The 23202-nt window shown below is 45.7% G+C and overlaps 1 protein-coding gene across 2 annotated transcripts in view; it reads right to left on the reverse strand.

Annotated features, from left to right (window-relative positions):
• ELMO1 (engulfment and cell motility 1) overlaps positions 1 to 23202 on the reverse strand; it is a 488584-nt gene that overhangs the window by 452181 nt on the left and 13201 nt on the right. For both annotated transcript variants that reach the window (XM_056118196.1, XM_056118195.1), the window contains exons 2-3: positions 3812 to 3852; positions 2126 to 2198 (exon numbers count right to left, since the gene is read on the reverse strand). In XM_056118196.1, the coding sequence (XP_055974171.1) occupies positions 2126 to 2198; positions 3812 to 3852 (114 nt within the window). The remainder of the gene's footprint in view (positions 1 to 2125; positions 2199 to 3811; positions 3853 to 23202) is intronic.

Consider the following 23202-nt stretch of genomic DNA (forward strand, 5'->3'; position numbering starts at 1 on the left):
CATCTAGTTTTTATTGACTTAAATACTCTTTAGTTTATTTTATTTTGTTTTCTGGGGTGACAGCCAACTGGGGTCAGGGCTGACTCCTGGCTCTGGGCTCAGCGATCACTCCTGACAGACTCAGGGGACCACATGGGGTGCCAGGAATGGAACCTGTATCAGCCATGTGCAGGGCAAGTGCCCTACCAGCTGCACTATCTTCCCAGCACCCATACTTACAGATCCTCTTTATATGATAAAGAATTGCATGCAGATTACATAAATGCAGTGTCAAATGCATGAAAATATTCAGAAAATGAAGCACAGGGAAAATAAAGACAAGAAATTGGAATGACTCTAAGGAGGAGGTAATAAACACGATATGGACCAATTAAAAAAAAGTTTTCTACTTAATACTCAACTTTCTGGCAATAGAGATAAAGAGGAAAACAATTCAGATATGGAAAGTCCTGTTTCGATCTGGGAAGAGCTATTAATTTCCAAGATTCAGATAACACATGTTGAGCCAAATGCACATTAACCCCTTCTCTCTGTCTCTTTCTCTATCTCTCTGTGTCTGTCTCTCTGTGTGTCTGCCTGTATGTCTGTCTGTCTCTCTCTTCTCTCTCTCTCTCTCTCTCTCTCTCTCTCTCTCTCTCTCTCTCTCTCTCTCTCTCAGCCCCACCCCCATCCCCAGTACCCAGGATAGAGAGGGATCAGGATGTCACAGCGGGAACCCGACGATGGCTCTCAATGCCTCACCTTCCATGTGCTGGGATTCAGGACTTAAGGAGAAGCCGCTTATTGGGACAAACCAAGCCTGGAGCTTGACATCGCTCCTGCCGACTCAAGTGGCGGCCAGCTCTGACCACCCTCTCCAAGTTTACCACGTGCCCCACGTGCTAGACCCCCACAGGTTCATAAGCGTTTCTGTGATCTCTCCAGGCACCTGAGCTGAGGGCAAAACTTCTCGGACATTCTCAGGAGGACGCCCCAAGAGCTAGAAGATCAGGACTAGCTTTCAGCTCTGCCCTGGAGAGCCCTGCCATGCGAGCCAGGCTCCCTGCCTGCGAGGGCCCGTTTCCTTATCTCTCTACCAAACCAAAGAAATCCCCACAGTTGCAGGTCCCCTGCCACCTTCAGCTTTTCCTATGAAAATCATTTCATAAACCAAACTGCAGTAAAGCAGAGGCAATTTCCATACATTTATAGGGAACATTTCAGAGCCATCGCAGAGCCAAAAAATAACCTACGGAATTATACCAAATAACACATAGAACTAAAATAGCACATACACAGTAAAAGCAGGAATGTGTTAAATACACGGCATGAATAAAGCAGTCCACAGGAAAAGAGCGGGGGGTGGGGGGTGCATGCTGCCTCTCCTTCAGCTGCTGTGAAACCCTGATTGTTATTTTGGGGTTTCCCCCCCCTTTTGTAAAAAAAAATTAATGAAGATCCTCTGTGAATACCTTTAACCCATGAAGGCAGCTACTGATCTAGGTTCCTTTGATACAGCCTAAAGATGACACCAACCTCTGCACGTGCAGAGGAGATTCCGGGCACGCAAGAAGCTGCATCTACATTTACTCTCCTTTCTGTCAGGGATCTCAAGTTACCTGACTTGTTGTGGAGATCATGGAGTCTTCACAACCCCCTCACCCTCCTCTGAGAGGCCTAAACAGTGGAGATGTCCCAAGAAGGAAGTCCCCAAGGGCCACAGAATCCCAGGACCAATGCAATTGCCATCTTGAGAAAAGGTTTCTTGTATCGTGACCACTACTTTAAGAAGGATTTAGAAATTGTTCTTAAAAAAAAATTGTCTGAGCAAGGCAGCTCCACTAACTCATTACGTATCAAATAAATGCTTTAACAAAGCAATAAGTAAGATAATTCTCATATTTGCCACTACAAATGCAGTTGCTAAAACTGGGTGCAGAAACATAGTTAGTCTTCACTGTAGAAGAGGCTAAATATCCCCTTGCTGACACTACAGTGGCTGCCTTTACTGAGACGCCTCCATTCGCATGTAGAGCAGAGACTTAAAAGTTAGACCAGCATATTTAGTGGTAAATAAGGAAGCATTGGTCATGTTCTACTTTACTTAAAAGCATGTGTCCCACATTAACCCCTGTGATGGACTTACCTTCTCCGTGATATAGAAGTTTGAGCTATCAGCATGCTGCAGCGCGAAATATTCATGATTGGCAAGAGACCACCTTAAAACAACAAGAAAAAAAACTCATCAGAAAACAAGAGTAGTCATTTCCGTCTTCAAAGTTCCATGGGGCTGGAAAAATCTGACACCCTCTGATTGGAATCGGGCCAGTCCCCAACAATCCCACAATTCTGTCCTCAAAATAAAAAATTTTTATTCTATCTTTCAACTACCCTAATCTTACAGCATGCCTTTGCTGGCCTTGGAGTGGGAGGAGGGACTGGTTAAATATAAAGTCATATTCCTGCCATTTCATTGTCTTCACCTCTTTATTCCTTATATTTGTGTTTTAGGGCCCCACCCACATGCACTTAGGAGCTACTCCTGCTCTGTGCTTGGGGGTCACACCCAGCAGTGCTCAGGGGACCCTGAAAGGTGCTGTGTTGGGCAATGAACCCAGGCCGGCTGCCCACACACGCACAACATGAGCTCTGTCCTGTGGGCTCCACACTGGTTCTCCCAGCATTTTAAAGAACTCAGCAGGCAGAAGGAAACAAAAGGCCATGAACGCAATTCATGTTTCTGGTGGGGCTTTTGTTTGATTTTTAATCTGTCTTGTTTGTTTATTTGCTTTTGTGAAGCGAGATGGTTTTTATTGAATGAAATTCACTTAGGAAGCTGTAAGCAGGGAAGGAGTATGTGTTCAAGAGAGCAGGAGCTTGACAGAGCGAGCTATGAGGACAAAGACACATGGCCGGGGAGCACTGAGAGAGCAGCCTTTCAAGTTTTCTCTTTTTAGTTTTCGGGTGGAGGTCTGGGCCAGACCCAGCTGTGCTCCAGGCTTACTCTTACTCTTGCTCTGTGCTCAGGGATCACTACAGGCAGTGCCAGAGACTGAACCTGCATTGGCGTATGCAAGGCAGGAGCCCTACCCACTCTACTATTTCTCCAGCCTCCAGCAATTCAGTTCTGATAGTATTCTTTTCAATTATGTCTGTATTCTATAATTCCTCATGGTATACTTTTACATAATCATTCAAGGTCTTTTCCACCTTTCCTCCCTCCCTCGCTCCCTCCCTCCCTCCTTTCTTCCTCCCTTCCTTCCCCATGCTGGGGATCAAACCCAAGACCTCACCAAGATGACTGCTCTACTCCCAGCCTTAAGTATTCAAGGTCCAAATGAAATTCCAGGAAAACCTCCATTCACATTTCTTTAAAGTAAGCTGCGTGTAAGAGCCGCGGGCCCTTTTCTCTGGGTTGTTAGAACAATCGGATCAAGAACTTCACAAGCTGACTGTGAGGCCACTAGGAGTATCACCTAACCTCACTGATTGTCTTTTAGATTGTTTTATCTTCAGTGATAAGGGGACCACTCAGTTTAGAGAGGGCCAAGAGTGTCTTTAACCCCAGGAACTTTAGCATGCTCCCTGCTGGGCAGAGTGAACAAGACACCACTTTTCAAAATAAAGTCAACCCCCTGTGTTCACACAAGCCATTTCACACTCCTCTGGTCTTTGAGGAAGTAGGGCCATTTTATCATGGAAAGGGCACATGAATTTTAGGGTAGTTCTGACTGTGGCTTATGAACAATATTTCATCACTGCACAGAGATATTTTATATGCCTCTCAATTAATGGACAGAAGCACCCCAGATGAATTCTCAGCGACACTTACCCATCACAGACTTCCTTTATTATTGCAGACAGAGGCTTTTTCTGCAAAACAGTCAAAAAAGGAAACACTGTTAGTTTCATTTCATCATTTTATATTTAAAAGAACTAATTAAAGGTGCCTACAAGCAAGAGAATTGATATTTGCTAACCTTAGCTGTTGGCTAAGAGTTTTTCTCCTATCAGTCATTATCACACATTTTACAAAACAAACTTAGCTGCATTAAAATCAGAAGGAAGAGAAAGCTTTGTTCTTAGATCTCCCCAGCAATGAAAGTTTACAACGTCAGCATTAACCAGATTTCCCCAGACAGGGTAGGAACCAGGCAACCCACAGCTTGGTCTTACGCAAACAAGTCTCGATTCATGGTGTTTGTTATGAGAATGTGTGAAAATGGAATAAGAGGGATTGCAAAACCGTTCCTGAGAAGTGCACAGAATCCTTCTCCACCCGTGGCCAGACCAACGCCAACAACACAGCAGTTTGAGCTGGACACGTTCCAGTCATGGAACCAGGACCCCATGTGCCCTGGGTTACAGCTGTGCTCCGTCTACCAGCCTCAGCTGTGCTCTGGAATGCAGCAAGGGCACACGTGCACAGGCACACACACTGCACAGATGTCGAAACTCTCCTGGCTTTGTACTCAAACAGACCCTATCTGTCTTCCTGGGTGGCTGGTAAACTGTCAGCTGAGAGAACAAATTACAGTCAAGAAACAAATAGGGACGAGGCATCAAAGACACAGAACAGGAGTCCGTGGCTGGCCATTTGGATGACAGCACAGAGACCTAACCTATGAACGATCTGCTACAGGAAGGAGATGCTGAAGCAGGACAAAGGCTTCAAATCTAGGCTCAACTTGTGTGCAGCACAACCCAGATTCTCCTGGATTTGCTGAAACCCAATTAGATTGTCCATGAAATGAGCACAGAATGGTTACAACAATTAAAATGAGTACATATCTGTTTTCACGGAGGGAGGATCCTCCCAGGATGAGAGAAGCATGCTGAAAGTAGACTATAGACCAAACTTGATTGCCACTCAATGCCTCTTTTGCAAACCACAACACCCAAAAGGAGAGAGAGAACAGAGGGGAATGCCCTGCCACAGAGGCAGGTTGGGATGGGGGGGATGGGGGGGGTGGGAGGGATACTGGGATCCGTGGTGGTGGGAAATGGGCACTGGTGAAGGGATGGGTATTTGATCATTGTATAATTGAAACCCAAGCACAAAATTTGTAAGTCTACAACTGTACCTCATGGTGTCTCACTAATAATAAAAAAAATGAGTACAAACACGACTTCCTTGATCGTGTGTCATGAAGCACTGGGCGCCCTTGCCCACGTGACAAAGGGAACAAAGCATTGCAAAACTGTCCTTGCGGTGTGCACAGAATCCTTCCCCAAACATGACCCTGACAAATGACAACCTCACAGCAGTTTCACATGCATGGAGCCACGTGCTCTTCTTGGCCAGTCCAGAACAGCACATGCAGTACCTGGGCCTGAAGCCCAGCAACAGTGACACAGAGACACTCCCTCCACAGGAGCTCGTCCGCTGTCACTACTACTTGCAGTCCCAGACCCCCAAACTACTGCTGGGGGGGGGGGGGGAAACGGCCATTGTCAAGGAGTGGAAAGATGGTGTATTCCTGACATGTCAAATTAGTCTTGAGGAGAAAATCAGAAATGGATACTGACTTCTCAGAAAGTCACACACGACAGAAGTCCCAGATATCTGCATGAACTTCGCCATCACTGAGTACTCCAGCTGTGAGTTAGTGGAAAGTGGGCTCTTGCCACAGAACTATGAGGACTTCTAGCCGCCAGAGTTCTCTCCAGGCTCCATCAATGCTCTAAGCCCTATCAGCCATCTCGCTCACAACCACGCTCTGAAACACTCAAAGCGAAGTCTAAACCTCTGGACTAGATTTCAGTTTTAAATTACATTGAAAAAACACACCAGACCCAAATTATAGTACTCTGGGGGTAGAAAAAAGGCATGACATGAGACATGATATGACACGTCTCAAAGAGCTGCTCCTAAATGAGTCTGCACTGGGGTCTCAGAGAGACCCCAAGAGGCAACTAAAATTACTCCTAAGTAAGTTCTCTCTGTTGGGTTCTCTCAGAGCAGAGACTCTAGATTCTAAGTCTATGAATTCTGATTCAAAGACTCAGAATAAGCACTGAAAATATGGAAGTCCATATCCAGACTATTCTGAAGCTGAATATATAAAAGAAGTGAAGAACAAGAAAGAACACAATCTGGAGATTTGGTAGAAAAAGGCTAAAGAAAAACTTTAAACCCAGAAGGAAAGGGATCACGTGAATCCCACATATCCATTAAGTGGCCTCACCAATTAAAAGGAGAATCCTGTCAGGCTGGGTCGTTTCCTGTAGCCAGCCCGCTGTTCCTTCATCAGTGCAATGAAACTAGAGGCTACAGCACCCAGACTGACTCCAGGGAACTTTTACATTATCTCTATCCCAGCAAATACTGCACCTACTTCTCACTTTCAATAGTTTCTTTGCTGGTTTTTTCATTCATTAGTTATCACTTACATATTTCAATAAAATCTAAGCTGTCTTTCATACTTTTGTGTTTCCCCTAGATATCTATCTCCAAATTTCTGTCAGTAGCTTCTCCTTCTATTGGTCTAACTAGTCATCTCCTAATTCACCATGACAGTCCAAAATCTATAGCTCTGATCCTCAAAGTCTTGCAATCCGCCAGTTGTCAGATGCAGTAATTTATCCCTACTTCAGGCATCTTATTAAATACAAGAAAGTTATCGCTCTCACTATTCCTTCCCCATCAACTACCCCACCAATGCCATGTACTCCAAAGCCCCACCCCTACGCCCACCTGGAGCATGATTCATCTTCTTCCTTTCCTAGATCAAGGTCTAGGTTCCCTACACTGTCCTCTGTTCTGTCCTCATCGTTACATCTCACCTGGTAACCACCCTTCTTGATTACGGGCACTCCTCATTCCAACTCAATCAAAGGAATTTCCCCTGATTCCATTGCCCTTAATTCTGCATCCCAATTTCCAGTACCTTTCCTGCGTTCCTGCTCCATCACTCTCCAGTAAAATTTCCAATCAAATGCTCAACTGGCTTATTACATTCAGATTCTGATCTTTCATGAGTTCCTACTTTTACCTTGCCTGCTTTGGACATTTCTAGAGAACTCACTCTTTCGCTCTTTTCTTTACCCTACCTTGTGACATACACATTTCAAAGGCACTTCCTATCACCTCTTTCTTTACAATCTCCTTCTGCTTTACCCATTCGGATTCTACCACGTCTTTTCTACAGATATATTGGGATGCCTTCGCAAGTTAGTCTCCAGATTCTTTCATTCCGATCACCACCACATTCACAGTAATTCAAGATATTAAAATTTCGCCACAAATTTTCCTCAGGGCTTTCTTTTGTCCCATAGACTCTTGATAGCATAGTTATAGTGTGTGTCTGTGTGTGTGTGTGTGTGCATGTGTGTGTGTGCATGTGTGTGTGTGTGTCTTTGAAAATCATTCAAGGCCAAAAAAATTGGTCTTAAGCAATCAAAATTTTGGTGGGAGGAATCTGGATCACACCTGGAGGTGCATAGGGCTTACTCCTGGCTCTACTATGCTCAGGGATCATGGGGTGCCAGGAATTGAACTCAGGTTGGCTGCATGTAAGGCAAGTGCCCTACTCACTGTACTAGCTCTCTAGCCCGCAATCCAACTTTTTATTAATACTGTACATATTTCCGAAGATTCTGAAGTAATTGACAATCCACTTTTTAAAATCCCACCACCTTCAAGTTTTCACTTAGAGACTATTTGCTTTGTTGAAATTCTCCCCTCCTCTATTCTGTTCTACTTCAAATATTGAGTCATACCCATATCAAGGACCTGGCCCAGAGGCCCCAGAAAGACAAAGACTGCACCCCTATGCTTCCCACAATAAACAAGTCACTCCTACAGACTACTTTGTCATTCTGTACTATCCCCTCTCCCCTGAAAGTGGGACTCCTTAATTCATCTTGTAACCCAGAACCAATAGAACCTACATTCTAGAATACAGATGTATCAATAGAATCTAAGTGGAAACTCAATTTATTTCTGATAAAAACAAAACAATGCATTCGCCTTCCTTTTGAAAAAAAAATATCCAGACACATAATTGATGATTCCATCCCCAAAGACACTACATATGGGTTCCCGGGCATCACCCAAAGTCACTGCTGACCAGAGTGAGGAACAGTTCCTGAGCACCGCAGGGTGTGGACCCACCCCCAACTCCCAATATAAAAGAAATGAATAAATAAAGAAGCCATTTTAAAGGTATACTGGGTTAATCAGCACACTTGCTGCTTCTGATCCTGGAGCATGGAGGGTGGCTTTAAGCGCCTACAGGAGAGAGCTTTCATTCCTCCCTGGACTGACCACCAGCAAGGACAGAGACGCGTCACAACATCACAGCCAGAAGACCATAAAGAGCAGAACTGAACGGTAATAAAATGGACCCAGCACCCGGAAGGCTGGCAGCCGGAAGGAACACTTCTCGGGCAGGCACCTCGGGTCATGCTTTCCTTATCCTTGCTTTAACATGACCTCCTCAGATGACTGACATTCCTTTGTCTATGGGCATTCTAGTCAGCATGTGCCCAGAAGTTTACAGAAGATGCTCTGTTTCTCACCTTGTTCTCTGAGACCAGGAAGTTGTGTGATAAGGGCTGCCTTCTGCCTTGGCACGTGTAGGCACTGGGGGTTAAATTCAGGGCCTCATTACTGCTGTGGGTGTTTCTAAGTTTCTGAACCTACAATGGCTTTCTGCAAGACCAGCACCTCACTGGCGCTAGCTGTGATATCTTTTCGCTCATCTGCTCAACTACCTCAATGAGAGAAGAAAAAAAAGTAAAGAAAAACTGGTACATACACTGGAGAAAATTCAACTTCAGAAACCTGAAAAAAAATTACAACTGAATTTCTAAACTTTACTTGTATATATCTGAATTTGGAATGCGGAGACAAAATCATTTTAACTGTCAAAGTATGTTTGCATAACACATATCACTTATCACTTAATCACTTAATCCCCGTTATTCATCGATTTATTCGAGCGGGTGCCAGTAACGTCTCCATTCATCCCGGTTGCGTGCTAGCGTAGCCCAATGGTATCTGTTCGTTCTAGGAATATGCAGAGCCTCAAACCGATCATTTAGGGTCTTGACGAAGAAGTCTGACCATATTATAGGTGGGCGTCCACGTGGTCTTTTGATGTCCCGTGGAATCCAATCAGTAATGGCTCTAGTCCAGCGGTTGTCTGTAAACCTCATTACGTGTCCAGCCCATCTGATTTTTGTTGTCTTGGCAAATGAGACAGCGTCCCTGATTCTTGAGCGTTGACGAAGATCAGAACTTCGGATTCTATCTCTCATTTGAGTGAATCGTGATATTCCAAGCATAGTTCTTTCGATTCCTCTTTGAGAGACCCGAATAGCGTTCTCATCCTGTTTTTGTAGGGTCCAGGTCTCTGAGGCATATGTTAATGCAGGAAGAATAGTGGAATCAAAGAGATGTGCTCGTAGCTGGAGGTTCTTTGTCCTTTTAGTTATTTCTTCAATGCTCTTGAAGGCATTCCAAGCCGCTCTCTTCCTCCTGCGCAACTCAGGTGCCAGGTCATTCATCATGTTGATTTCTCGACCTAGGTATATATAACTGTTGCATTCGGAGATGGTGGTTCCGTTGAGAGCGAATGGAGCATCAGGAACAAGGCTGTTTCTCATAACACATATATTATATATAAATTCTCTTAGCTGGGCCCGGAAGATGATCCTGTGGCTGAATACAAGAGTGCAAACTGAGACCCCAGTGGCCACTAGCTCTGCTCTTTAGAACCCCTGAGAGAAAGGCCATGAAAAATAGCTCAGACACTCAGATGTATCAATGGCCAAGCATGAGGTCCTGGGCTTAATCCCCGGTGTCTACATATGCCAAGGCAATCCTACCTGTCCACAGACTCGGGAGCAGGCAAGGGGGAAGGAAAAATAAGGACCAGACTTGGGGTTGGAGAGGCAGCCAATGGACAGAGTGCACGGCTAGCATGCAAGACTCGGGTTGGGCCCCTGGCACCACGCAACCCCCAGAACCACCAGCTGCAGTCCACAGAGAAACACACAAAACTCCAAAATTCCTTAAGCTTATCTTTTGAAGGTTAAAGAACTTCTGAACTCAACAGCAAACTGAAATGAGAACAGAAAATGTTTTCAAGGGAAGCCTGGAGGGTTATGAAGCTACCGGCTTCCTACGTGCAGGAACCAGGGGTTTATGCACCATCACCTTCCAATTCCCTTGGCAAGGAAGAGATCATCTTACTGCATGACCTTATTGAAATAGTAAAGGTTATTTCTTGGATTGGAAAGACAAAGCAGCAGCTTGGGCACTTGCCTTGCACACACTGACCTGGGTTCTACATCCTGCATCACCATATGGTCCCCCAAGTGCTACCAGCAGTGATTCCTGAGCACAGAGCCAGAAGTCCAGAGCACCCCCAGATGTAGCATAAAACACAAAAGCTTCACCGTATATTACTTGTGTAAAACTTTTATTTATCCAATGAATTTTAGATTCCTTTATGAATCTGAGTGGCAAAGCAGCACATAGTATAGTTCTATCCAGGAAGCATCCTGTCCTTTAATTTCTTAACAGAAGTCACTCCTGTGAATGGTCAGCCCAGAATAAAGACCAGAGAATTTGGAGCTTAAACCCTGGTAGTGGAGTTTGGGGAGGGCACACAACGGCCACACACAGTGGTTCCATGAGGGCCCGGGTGGTGCCAGGGACTGAACTCAGCTCACTTATGCCAGTCATGTGCTCTGCCACTATGTCACATCCCAGTCCTCAAGGAAAATCTTTACTGGTTTGGGATTTTTCTTTATGATTTATTCCTCCCTTATTTTACCTCTTATTCTCTATGGGAGTTCCTTTATTTAAGTTCTCAGCTCTTATACAAATAAAAATACAACTTTTTTTGAGGACAATTCAAATATGGGACTCTGTTATGGAAAATGTGCGTTATTTCCCAATGAGTTGTTTTCTGTATATATCAATTACGTATGAACTGTACATTATAATCAATTATGAGTCAGACACAGAGCGGGTGCTTAAGATAGAAGATCTTCAATGAGCTAGAAGCTTGGTATTTTCACTGATTATCATTCACATGTCGCGATTCTATGTGAAATTAGTGCACCTTCAGGTACTGATTAACTGCATGCACCGTGACCAATTAGTTTAGGGACAGCAATGTGAAGAAACATAGTTATTTACTGATCAAATACACTAAGTTATCAAATATATCTCGTAGTTCTAAGAGGATCCTGATTGGGGTCAGAGAGAGAATTAGGATGCTTGCCTTGCACGCAAAGGGAAGGAGGGAGGGAGGGAGGGAGGGAGGAAGGGAGGGAGGGAGAGAGAGAGAGAGAGAGAGAGAGAGAGAGAGAGAGAAAGAGCGCACCAGGCATTCAGATCAAAATCTGCAGTATGCCTCATGAGCTTTTAGCATCCCTGGGACCACACTCGGCAAGTTCCCCAAGCACCAATGGATGTAGTTCAAGAACCCCACACCCTCTACACAGGAGAGCTGGAGACAGAGGCCGCAGATAGAGAGAAAGAGGGAGAGAAAATCCTCCCTCTTTCTCCCTAAGAGAGATAACTCCTTAGGTCGAACTGCTATTTGCCATCTTTAGACTAAGCTACAACAAATCCACAAACTATATAACAGAGGTTAGGCTCGAGAAAGAAACTTCCTGGAAAGTCATTCAGAAAAGTGGTATTAAACATAAAAGTTATCGATGTCTTTCTCCAAGTCTATGAGTAGTTGTTTTAAGCACTTTGCTGGTCCCTCAGTAGGTGCATATACATTTAGTATTTTAAGTTCTTCCTGTTGTACTGATTCCTTGATCAATAAGAAATGGCCTTCACTGTCTCTTGTGACCTTCTTCAGTCTGAAATCAATGTGGTCTGATACTAGGATGGCTACGGAGGGATGGGTGTTTGATCATTGTGTGATTGTAACCCAAACAGGAAAGCTTGTAACTATCTCACGGTGATTCAATAATTTTTTTTTTAAAAGTAGTATTAAACATAGAAGTTAACTAGAGTTTTGGGGGCTTTGCCCAGTGGTGCTCAAGACCACCCACCCTTGCTCTGTGCCTGCAGATTACTCTCAGTGGGACTGGGACTGAGCCCAGGCCCCTCACAAGCCAGGACTGAGCTTAGGCGAGCACCCTTCCTGGCTTAAGTAGAGTTTCCAGTCACACAGTCTGTACATCTTCCTCATGGAAACTGCGTCACTGAACATGAACAATATCAGATCCAAAAAATAAAATCAATACCAGAAGCATTTCCTAAAGTGAGGAAGACAGGTGCCTTCCAATTGAAACAGACTGCAGAGAATAAGAAAACGTGGACAAAGGCCAAGCATCGCAACCAGCTCTGACAGGATGACAGAAATAATAGGGCAAGGGAGAACAGACACTGGGAAGGAGCCACACCCTGACAGACAGGAAATTTCTTATCAGCGCTACTGGGTGCTAAAAGCTCTAGAGGCAGACTCCAGGTGCTGAGGTGAAATGGTCTCTGCCTGGACACAGCATCCCTTACCTAGCACAGCACCCCGTGAGGGCAGAGCTCCCACAGTGGTACTCAGTGTCAAAGAAATGTAGATGTTACCACAGCTACTTCATCTGGCTGCTATACTAAATGCCCACAAACTCACAAATGTAATCATTCACTGTTTGGAGGCCAAAAGTCTGAGATGTGGATAACTGGGTTGAGACCAAGCTGTTGACCACTACACCTTTTCTCCTCTGCAGAAAAAAACACTACCTTTTGCCTCTGAGGGACCCTGATGTTCCTGCTTCTGCAGCTCTGGTATCAGTCAGCGTGGTCAGAGCTCTCCTTCCACCTTTCTCATCCTCCTCCCTGATGTCTGTCTGAGAATTCTCCTCTTGTTCTCCTTTGTGTCCTTGTCCTCTTTGACAAGGACACAAACATCTCGGGTCCAATCAGACAACCTAGGATAATCTTTCCACCTCAAACTGCTTTACTGAATCATCTCAACAAAGACTCTGATAGTGCCATATCACAAGACACAGACTCAGAGATTAGGATTTGGCAGTCTTTGGGGCTGTGGATTTTCCTGCCAAATAACTAGGTGCTTATCACTGCTCTATATGAAAACGAATTCTGAGGGCATACTCAAGCATACTCAAGAAAACCTGAACCAGAACAGTTTTCCTTTGTTCTTTCCTGAACAAGAACAATTCTGTTTTTGTTTTGATTTGGTGCTGGGGAAGGGGCTTAGTTGGCAATACTCAGGGAACCTCGAGGTGCTGGGGAACTGAACCAAGTTCTGCTAATTGCAAAGCATGTGTTCAGTCCTTTGAGAGAGCTCCCCATCCTGAAACAGAGCTTTAAAGGCGGTGACAGGAGAGGCAAACGTGCACAGGGAGTCGGGAGATGCCACAAAGCGCTGGAATTCCAGTTCTGCACCTGGGAGCTCTGGGCCTGATCCCCAGCAAGTCAGGTACTCGAACTGAGAGTGCTCCACTCCCCTCTAAAGTCAGTTTGTCTCTAATGGCTGCATTTTCAAGAAAGTTGATTATTTAGACAACCTCTGTGCCATGCTCTCTTTCCCCTCGATTTCTAAAACTGCATGTTGGTTCTCTCTCTCTCTAGCCTCTCTTTCTGTCTCTCTGTCTCTCTCTTACTTTCACTCACTCTCACTTCTCTCTCTCTCCCCTTATATAAATCCAGTACCTCTCTCTCTCTCTCTCTCTCTCTCTCTCTCTCTCTCTCTCTCTCTCTCTCTCTCTCTCTCTCTCCTCTCTTCCTCCTCTCTCTCCTCTCTTTCTCTGGTTCTCTCCCTGGGTTCTCTCTGGTTCTCTCTGGTTCTCTCTCTTGCTCTCTCTCTCTCTTCCTCTGGTTCTCTCTCTGATTCTAGTTATCTCCCACTCTTCTTTGTTCTTGCATAAAAATTTGGTGCTCTCTCTCTCTCTCTCTCTCGCTCGTGCTCTATACCTCTTTCCCTCTTGCCTCTGTCTCTCTGTCTCTCTCTCTCTCTGTCTCTCTCTCTGACTTTCTGTCTCTCTGTCTCTCTCTGTCTCTCTCTCTCTGGCTTTCTGTCTCTCTGTCTCTCTCTGTCTCTCTCTCTGTCTCCTCTCTGTCAGTCCTCACATGACATGTCAAGGCTTAGTTCCAGATGCACACCTCGCTAGCCTGATTCTGGTGTGAATCCAGTTCCATAAACCCTTCTACAGTTGCTCACAGGTACCCCATACCCCTTAAGGTTCACATTCCTCCAGTTCCTCCATTATAACTCTCACGGAACTCGCTCACTGTCCCACAAGAGCACACGGTCCCAGCACATGGTGAAAAGCCCACAAGGAACCTTCCCCGGAAAACCCATTCTCTTCTCAGGAGGAGGGCATGGATCCTCCTGAGGAGCTGCTCCCTCACTAGTGCTCTCAACTGACACAGTACTTTCTGCCAGTGCCAAGGCCCAGGCTTGCCTAGGAGACCTCGAGACTATGCTGATATCTTCCTGCCCTGAGTACCTCCACAAGAGTGACCACAGACCAGTGGGCAACTATGGATGGTAGCCAACCATTTTCTACAGCCTCTCATGTCCACTTTGGTCCTCAACTCCTCTACAATAGGGATCACGGGGCTGGAGTGACAGCACAGCTGGTAGGGCATTTGCCTTGCACAAAGACGACCCTGGTTCGATTCACAGCATCCCATATGGTCCCCTGAGCACCGCCAGGAGCAATTCCTGAGTGCAGAGCCAGGAGTAATCCCTGTGCATTGCCGGGTGTGACCCAAAATGCAAAAAAAATAAAAATAAAAATAAAAAAAAAGAATCACTCAGGGAAAAAAAATGTGTTTCAATGAATAACTTTTCTTTCCCATTATTTTTTTAGTTTGGTTTGGTCTGGTTTATATCGCCCCAGGGGTGCTCAGGACTTACTCCTGGCTCTGCATTCAGGATCAGCCCTGCAATGATCAGGGGACCATACAGGGATGGTAGGGATCAAACCTGGCCGGCCACATGAAAAATAAGCACCTCCCCTCCGTACAACTATGCCAGGCCCTCGTTTCAGATGTTTTTAATGGCATGGTAACAAAATACTCAGGAGCTTAGACTTAGTGAATGGGCCCAAGAAAGGCATTTTGAATGCTGAGTTTTTATTCACAACTTGCCTTTGTTCTCTAGTTGACTTTGAACTCCTGAACCACTTTAGAAAATGACTTGGAGACCCTGGACCTCAACTTCTGCCACAGCTGGCCCTGCACCACAGCCAGCTTTGCATTGCAGCCCTCGGAAGCTCCCCTTCTCTTCGGAAGGGACAGAGCTGCCTGCAGAATGGCGTCTTCTGGAAATCATCTGCTCTGTCTTACGTAAAACCCCGGAACCAGCACCAGGTTTGCAGTTAGATACTGGATAACTGTTACCTATGAATGGGTCCTTTCTTGTCTCACATCCTGTTTAGTTAATTTGCAGGCACTTTCAAAAAAACTGCTTAAGAAATTAAATACATCAATGAATATCTAACTTCTTAACCTTCCTGTTTAAGTTGCTGGAAATCCCATTGTCACTGCCACACTTCCCATCATGTTCATTATTCTTTCTTTGGCCGACTAAATTAGACTTGCCTGCAGGCAGTGACCACCTTAGAGTTATCACTCAGGTAAGTGGCCCCTGATATGCTCATATTTATACAATCAATACATATTGTTTAATGGAAAACATCTTTTTCTGACTCAATTCCCATGGATTGTTTCTAAATGCCACTTAGATCCTGAAAAGAACTAATGATATTAGTAGAGGTGGTGTTCGATCAGCCCATGTCCACCCACTCACCCAGCCTCACCTTACAGTCCTCCAATGGCAAAGCTATTGTCTACATGAGGCTTAAACTTTTTGGTCTTGGACTATTCCAAATCTCTTCTCAGAGCTTGAAGAGACTGTGGAAGATGCCTGGTTCTGGCACTCTGAGGCGGTGCGGCACAGCATGGGGTTTTTACTTTGCTTTTATGGGCAGAAACTCATAAAACATACTTTGCACAGCAGTTATGAGTAACGCTGGACCATAAGTAAAAGAAACCCAGTTTCCATGTGTCAGGACATCAGCGAGAGGGAATCCCTGTGCTGAGTATGACTTAGCCTAGGACATCACAGGGAGAAACTGCCATGGACAAAAGCCCTCGTCCTGAGAGGAGACTCAAGACCCTGTGACAATGGTGTTGTTCCTGGACGGCAGCTTAATCCCTCATTGCCTGAGCCCTGTCGTGAGTGCCACACTCCTGATGCACTTGTAGCTGGAGGACTCCGAAAGTCTGGGAGATGTGAGTGCATGCACTGCTCTCCTGGTAGCAGTCTACAGACTCTGGAAACTGATGACAAGACCACACTTTCCTGGGCAAATGCAGCTGGCTCTTGGAAAACAAGTATTTTGACAACTGTTCCCAGGGGAATCATCAGCCCAAGATTCTACTAATTGTCAGAAATGACTAAAAGGCTTGCAGCAACATTTCCAATCTAGCAAAACTATGTATCCCATTAATTTCAAAGATTGAAAGATGACAAGCTGGGCTATCTTTCTCTTGACACACAGAGATGCATTTCAAAGAGTTTTCTAAAAATTTTTTCAAGCTTCATGAAACTAATATTAGATTTTTAGTAAAGTACAGTGCAATCTTTGTGTCTCAAAAATCACTGGACTAAGTAGATGAGAAATGACAAATAATTAGCACGCTCGGTATTAGTAGTTTAAAGACAAGGAAACACTGCTCAAGTGGAAGAAAAACTAAATTCGTGCTGAGTAAAGCCAGCCAGAGGACAGGGACAGATGCTGAATGATCTCCCTCATATATGAGATATACAGAAATGTAAAATGGTCTAAGGCAACAGAACCTGAAAACTGGCCCATAGAATAATCGCACCATGTCAGAGATAATACAACAAGCAAGGTGTTTGCCCTGCATGCAGCTGACCCAGGTCTAACACCCAGAACCAGAGATGGTTGCCTGAGTCTCATCAGGAGTGATCCCTGAGCACAGAGCACCACTAGATGTACCCCCCCGCAAAAAAAAAGGCAGGGGGTGGGTAGGAGAGAACCTTGAGACAATGGTAAAGTGGGTACTCTGCTGGAGGTGTGGGGCTACAATGTTCTATGCATGGAATCCTATCATGGATACTAGCAATCAAGGTGCTTCCAATCAAAGTAAATCAATAGATCACTGTCACTGTCCTCCCATCGTTCATCAATTTTTTTGAGCAGGCCCAGTAACGTCTTCATTGTGACACTTGTTACTGTGTTTGGCATATTGAATACATCACGGGAAGCTTTCCAGGCTTTGCCGTGCAGGCGAGATACTCTCAGTAGCTTGCTGGGCTCTCTGAGAGGGACAGAGGAATTGAACCTGGGTCTGCCAGGTCAGTCGCGTGTAAGGCAAATGCCCTAGCCGCTGTGCTATCGCTTCATCCCAAATCAATAAATACGAAGGAAAAAATTAAGACTAGGGGAATTAATTTTCTATTTTAGGTAGCCTACATATTTCTACTTAGCAGGACCTATTTCTCTTCCAGTGGAAAGGAAACTGCATTTTTTGAAAGAGGCAAAGTTGTACAGATGAACAATGCAAAAATAAAGCATTTCTTGCACAATTATTTTCTGGAATTAACCATAATAATCCTTGGATTTATACTGCCCCAAGATCAATGCGGGCAAAGATATAAAGAACACAATCTTCTCCAGTATCTTGGGCTGCAGTAACAGCCAGCTTCCTAAATCCCATGTCTTGCCCCGTCTTCCTTAATATCAGTCTCCACCAAGAAGAGCTCCCAGGTGCTGCTAAACTCGCAGCTGTACTAGTTCACATGCTGGCTTACCGTGTCCTCTGTTAAGTGGAAGCGAGTGAGTCAGTCCAGGTATTATGATCTGACTACACATGTCAAGTTCATATGTGGAGTTTGAATGTATCAATGTACACGGTTGAAAAATAAAATGTGTGACAGGCACAGGAGGATAAACAGGAAAGACTGTGAGCGCTGCCGGGCAGGGATGCCATCAGACAGGCGGGCAGGGACGGGAAGGCAGATAGGCTGTGGCAGCAAAGGCAGGTTCAGGCTCGATTCCAACACCAGATTATAAAGGTGTAGAACTACACAGAAACTGAGACTGGGCTGAAGGTACCCACAGCAGGAAGTCACCAACTCCCGCTGATCCCCAGCACCACATATGGTCCCTCAAGCCCGGCCAGGAGTGATGAAAGTAGGTGCTGGGCACAAGGGTGTGTAGCCAAGAAAAAAAAAAAAGGAAAAGGGAAAGAATCTTAGACTGGGCCTAAGATCTAGGGCTGGGAGAGGTTGAGAGGGCTGGAGTGCATCTTTCCATGCTGGGACCTGGGTTCCATCCCCAGCACTGTACTGTCACCTGAGCACCGGAAGAAGAAAGTCCAGGTACTGAGTTGGGACTAGCCCCCAATATGTAGGCTACCTAAAATAGAAAATTAATTCCCCTAGTCTGAATTTTTTCCTTCGTATTTATTGATTTGGGCTGAAGCGATAGCACAGCGGCTAGGGCATTTGCCTTACACGCGACTAGACCCCAAGCACTAGAGACGTGGCCCAACACCAACAGTTAAAGTGAAACAAAGCAGAGAACTACTGACAGGTGACAGAGCATCTCTGGAGAGAGCGGAGGGAGGGCGGGCTACATACTCAGGGTTATTCCAAGCTCTGCCCCTAGGAGCGAGCCGAGCTGGTGCTCTGTGCACCACATGCAGTGCCAGGGATCAAACCAGGAATGGCTGCATGAAAGGCAAGAGTCTTAATCTCTGGACTATCTCTCAGACCCCAGAGAGTTAATAGCCAAATATTCAAAATACATAAAGAGCACTTAAAACCCAACAACAATGAATGAACAATCTAATTAAAAACTGAGCAGAGACCCTGAATATACCCGTGTCCTAAAAACAGCTGGTCCACAGACCCAAGAAAAACAATAAATTATCACTTATTATTAGGAAAATGAACATCAGAGGAACAGAAGACACAACCTCAGACCAGTGGGAATCGGCAAAGGCCTGCGAGAGGGTGCAGGGTTCAAGTGTTTGCCCTGCCTGAGGGGCACCCTGTTTGGATTCGCCCTCTTTTCCCTAAAGAACTGGGAAGGATGTGGATAAGAAAGGACCCTTGGACCCTGTCATAGTGTTTAGAACTTGGTGCCGCCATCAGGAATGTAGCATGGAGATTCCTCAAAAATTAAAGGGAGGGGATGGAGAGTTAGCACTGAGGGCGGGCGGGGAGGGGGGTGCTGCTTGTCTTGCACGCAGCTAACACAGTTCCATCCTTGGTAACCCATATGATCCCCTGCCAGGAATGAGCCCTGAACACAGAACTGCTAGGGCAGAGCCTGGCAAGCTCCCCGTGACGTATTCGATGATGATAGAGAAATCGAGAAGTTCTACATGGAGCTAGAGAAGTTCTATAAAGAAGACCACACCTTCTACAAGATCATTGTGGGTGATTTTAATGCCAAGATAGGACCGAGAAGATCAGCTGAAGAACTTCACATCGGGACCCATGGCCTAGAATGGAACGAAAAGGGTGAGAGACTGAGTTCATCATGTCGACCAAGACCATTCATGGTAACTCACAGTTCCAGAAGGCAGAATCTAAACGATGGACATGGGAGTCTCCCAGTGGACGATTCCACAACGAAATAGACCACATCATATTCAATCGACGGTTTTGCCTGACTGATGTCGCTGTTGTCCCAAAATTTCGAACGGGATCAGACCACCGTCTCCTTCGTGCAAAATTCTACTTCACAGAGCAGGGAGAAAGGGCTGCAAAGTTCAAAAAGAGAACTACCAGAATGACCACCAACTGGGAACTCGTTGGTACTATTGCGGCAACATGGGAAGATGCCATTATTGACAACATTGACGAGGAATACGATTGACTGGTTCAGCAACTCCATGAATGTGCAAGGAACACCAAGAGAGAGCTAGCCACAAAAAATCGCCTATCTTCGAAAACTCTTGAGCTAATTCGCCAGCGTGGTTTGGCGCATGCCTCAGGCAACCGCAAGCTAACGTCCGAGTTCGCAAAGCAGTGCAGAGATGCGATCAAGGAAGATCTCAAAGAGAGAAGAGCACAAGTACTGGTAGATGCGGCAGAAGCCGGGAAAAGTATTCGTAACGCCCGCCTGTCCTTCGCCAACTATAAGACCAAGATGACTGCCCTCCGACGTCCTGATGGATCCATCACATCCTCCAGAATGGCAATGGAGAAGATTATCTATGACTTCTACTCAAATCTCTTCGATAGCCAAGTCCACTTGCCGACATACCAAATTCCACAGGATGGATATGTCGTTCCCAACATTCTCCCTTCTGAAATCCGACACGCCATTTCGTTGGTAAAGAAACAAACAGCACCCGGCCCAGACAAGGTCAGACCTGAACACCTGAAGAACCTGCCGTCAGTACTCATCAATACACTGGCTCGGCTCTTCACTCGCTACCTGTCTGAATGAAAGGTTCCGTCCAATGGAAAACCAGCAGGACCGTACTACTGTTCAAGAAGGGAGACATCCATGACATTGGCAACTATCGCCCGATCTGCCTATTGTCTGTCATCTACAAGCTGTTCACTCGAGTCATCCTGAATAGGATTGGCAGAACACTAGATGAAGGACAACCATGCGAGCAAGCCGGGTTCCGCAAAGGATTCAGCACCATCGACCATATCCACACGATAACCAAGCTCATTGAGGTTTCTCGGGAGTTCAAGATGCCGCTCTGTTTAACGTTCATTGATTTAAAGAAGGCCTTTGATTCTGTTGAGACGGAAGCGGTCATTGAAGCCCTAGCCAATCAGGGCATTCAAGCCCAATACATCAGGATCCTCCATGAGCTGTATGCGGATTCACTACCAGGATCTCACCATTCTACAAAGAAGTGATCATTGATGTCAAGAGAGGGGTGCGGCAGGGTGATACCATGTCACCAAAACTCTTCAGTGCCACCCTCGAGAACATCATGCGACAACTGGAATGGGAAGGAATGGGAGTGAAGATAGATGGTCGGCAACTACACCACCTCCGCTTTGCTGATGACATTGTTTTAATAACACCAAACATCAGCCAAGCGGCACAAATGCTGGCCGACTTTGACCGTGAGTGTGGAAAGGTAGGACTACAGCTGAATCTTACGAAGACAATGTTTATGAGAAACAGCCTCGTTCCTGACGCCCCATTCGCTCTCAATGGAACGACCATCTCCGAATGCAACAGCTATGTGTACCTAGGTCGAGAGGTCAACATGACAAATGATCTGGCACCCGAGCTGCGCAGGAGGAAGAGAGTGGCTTGGAATGCCTTCAAGAACGTCGAAGAAATAGCTAAGAGGACGAAGAACCTCCGGCTCCGGGCACATCTCTTTGATTCCACTGTTCTTCCTGCATTAACATATGCCTCAGAGACCTGGGCCCTATGCAAACAGGATGAGAAGGCTATTCAGGTCTCCCAAAGAAGAATAGAAAGAGCTATGCTTGGAATATCACGTTTCACTCAAATGAGAGAGAGAATCCGGAGTTCTGACATCCGTCGACGATCAAGAATCAGTGACGCTGTCTCATATGCCAAGGTGTCGAAAATCAGATGGGCTGGTCACGTAATGAGATTTAAAGACGACCGCTGGACTAGAGCTGTTACCGACTGGATTCCACGGGATGTCAAAAGACTGCGTGGCCACCCACCTTCCAGATGGTCAGACTTCTTCATCAAGATCATGAACGATCGGTTTGAGGACCTTCATGTTCCCGGAGTGAACAGATGCCATTGGGCTACACTAGCACGCGACAGGGACAAATGGAGACGTTACTGGCGCCCGCTCGAGAAAATCGATGACTAACGGGAAGTTAAGTGATTAAGTGAAACACAGTAACAACAAAGTCTCCAATGGAGATGTTACTGGGCCTGCTCTAGCAAATCGATGATCAACGGGAGGGCCGACCCAAAACATAACAAAAAAACTTAAACGACATTATCCAGAGATCCCCTTCAGAGGATTAGCCTGAAAATTACAAAAACATTTGTGCTGCAAGCCACATTGGCTGAGCACTATTGACCACAGTTCCAAGAACTGGACACCAGATACATGCCCAGTGGAGAGGGGCAGATAGCAAGGACGCAGGGTGCAAACAACAGAAATACTACTAAACCGGAGCAAAGATAAAGTCCACCTACTGCAACAGAGCATCACGAAGGCAGCCGGGGAATGGCCAATACTACATCAGCTGGAGAGACGGGCACCAGGGGAATTTAGTCATGGACAAACAAACACAAGCAAACACTGTCCTCCCATTGTTCACCGATTTGCTCGAGCGGACCCATTAACGTCTCCATTTTGAGACTCGTTGTTACTGTATTTGGCATATGGAACACATCACGGGTAGCTTGCCAGGTTTTGCTATGCAGGCGAGATACTCTCGGTAGCTTGCCAGGCTCTCCAAGAGGGGCGGAGGAATAAAAAAAAATGAACTGAATTAAACAAAAACTAACTTTTTCTCATCATATTCAATTCAAGCTTATCTATGAGAAAAAATAAAGGGGTGGGAAAAATCAAGGGCCCATGGACCACCCAGGTGACCCTAAACAGTACTGGCTGGGCGGTCCAATGCCTCACTTGGGGATTGGCGCTGGCCAGCCACTGCAGTGGCCTTCAACCTGCCAACTGTGTTCTGGGGCCACGTGGTCCTGATGCGTGCCAAGCACAGGCACCTGACCAACGAAATGTCACTTCAGCTTCTTCACATTTTTAAATCATGTTTTTATTACCTCCTTTCCTTGACTCCTTCTGTCTTATTGGTTTATTTGCTTATGAGTAAAAACACAAATGCTACTCCCTCCACCTTTCCTGAATGCTAAACGATGTGCTCGGATATTTTCAAACTAGTTTGGGAGGAAATGGGTTTCTGAGTCTCAACTATCTGCCCCCACTAATCGGGTGGCACAGGACCCCTGATCTTAATCAGGTTTTGGTAGTTTTTCATTCTGATTGTAGTCTGGTATGGACACAATAGTGCTAACATTTATGGTTCAGGGGTGACTTGGAGGTCTTTTTGAAAGAATGGGGGTTTGGACCATGCCCAGCGGTGCTCAGGGGTTACTCCTAGCTTTGCACTCAGGAATTACTTCTGGCATGCATGGGGTACCATGTGGGACTAACCTGGGCCAGCCACATGCTTGGCCAGCGACTTCTCCGCCGCAACATCTCTCCGGCCCACGTTTATGGTTCAGATAACCAAAGTTGCCATTCTT

The sequence above is a fragment of the Sorex fumeus genome, unplaced genomic scaffold (assembly GCF_029834395.1).
Source record: "Sorex fumeus unplaced genomic scaffold, SorFum_2.1 ptg000037l, whole genome shotgun sequence".
Taxonomy (NCBI): Eukaryota; Metazoa; Chordata; class Mammalia; order Eulipotyphla; family Soricidae; genus Sorex; species Sorex fumeus.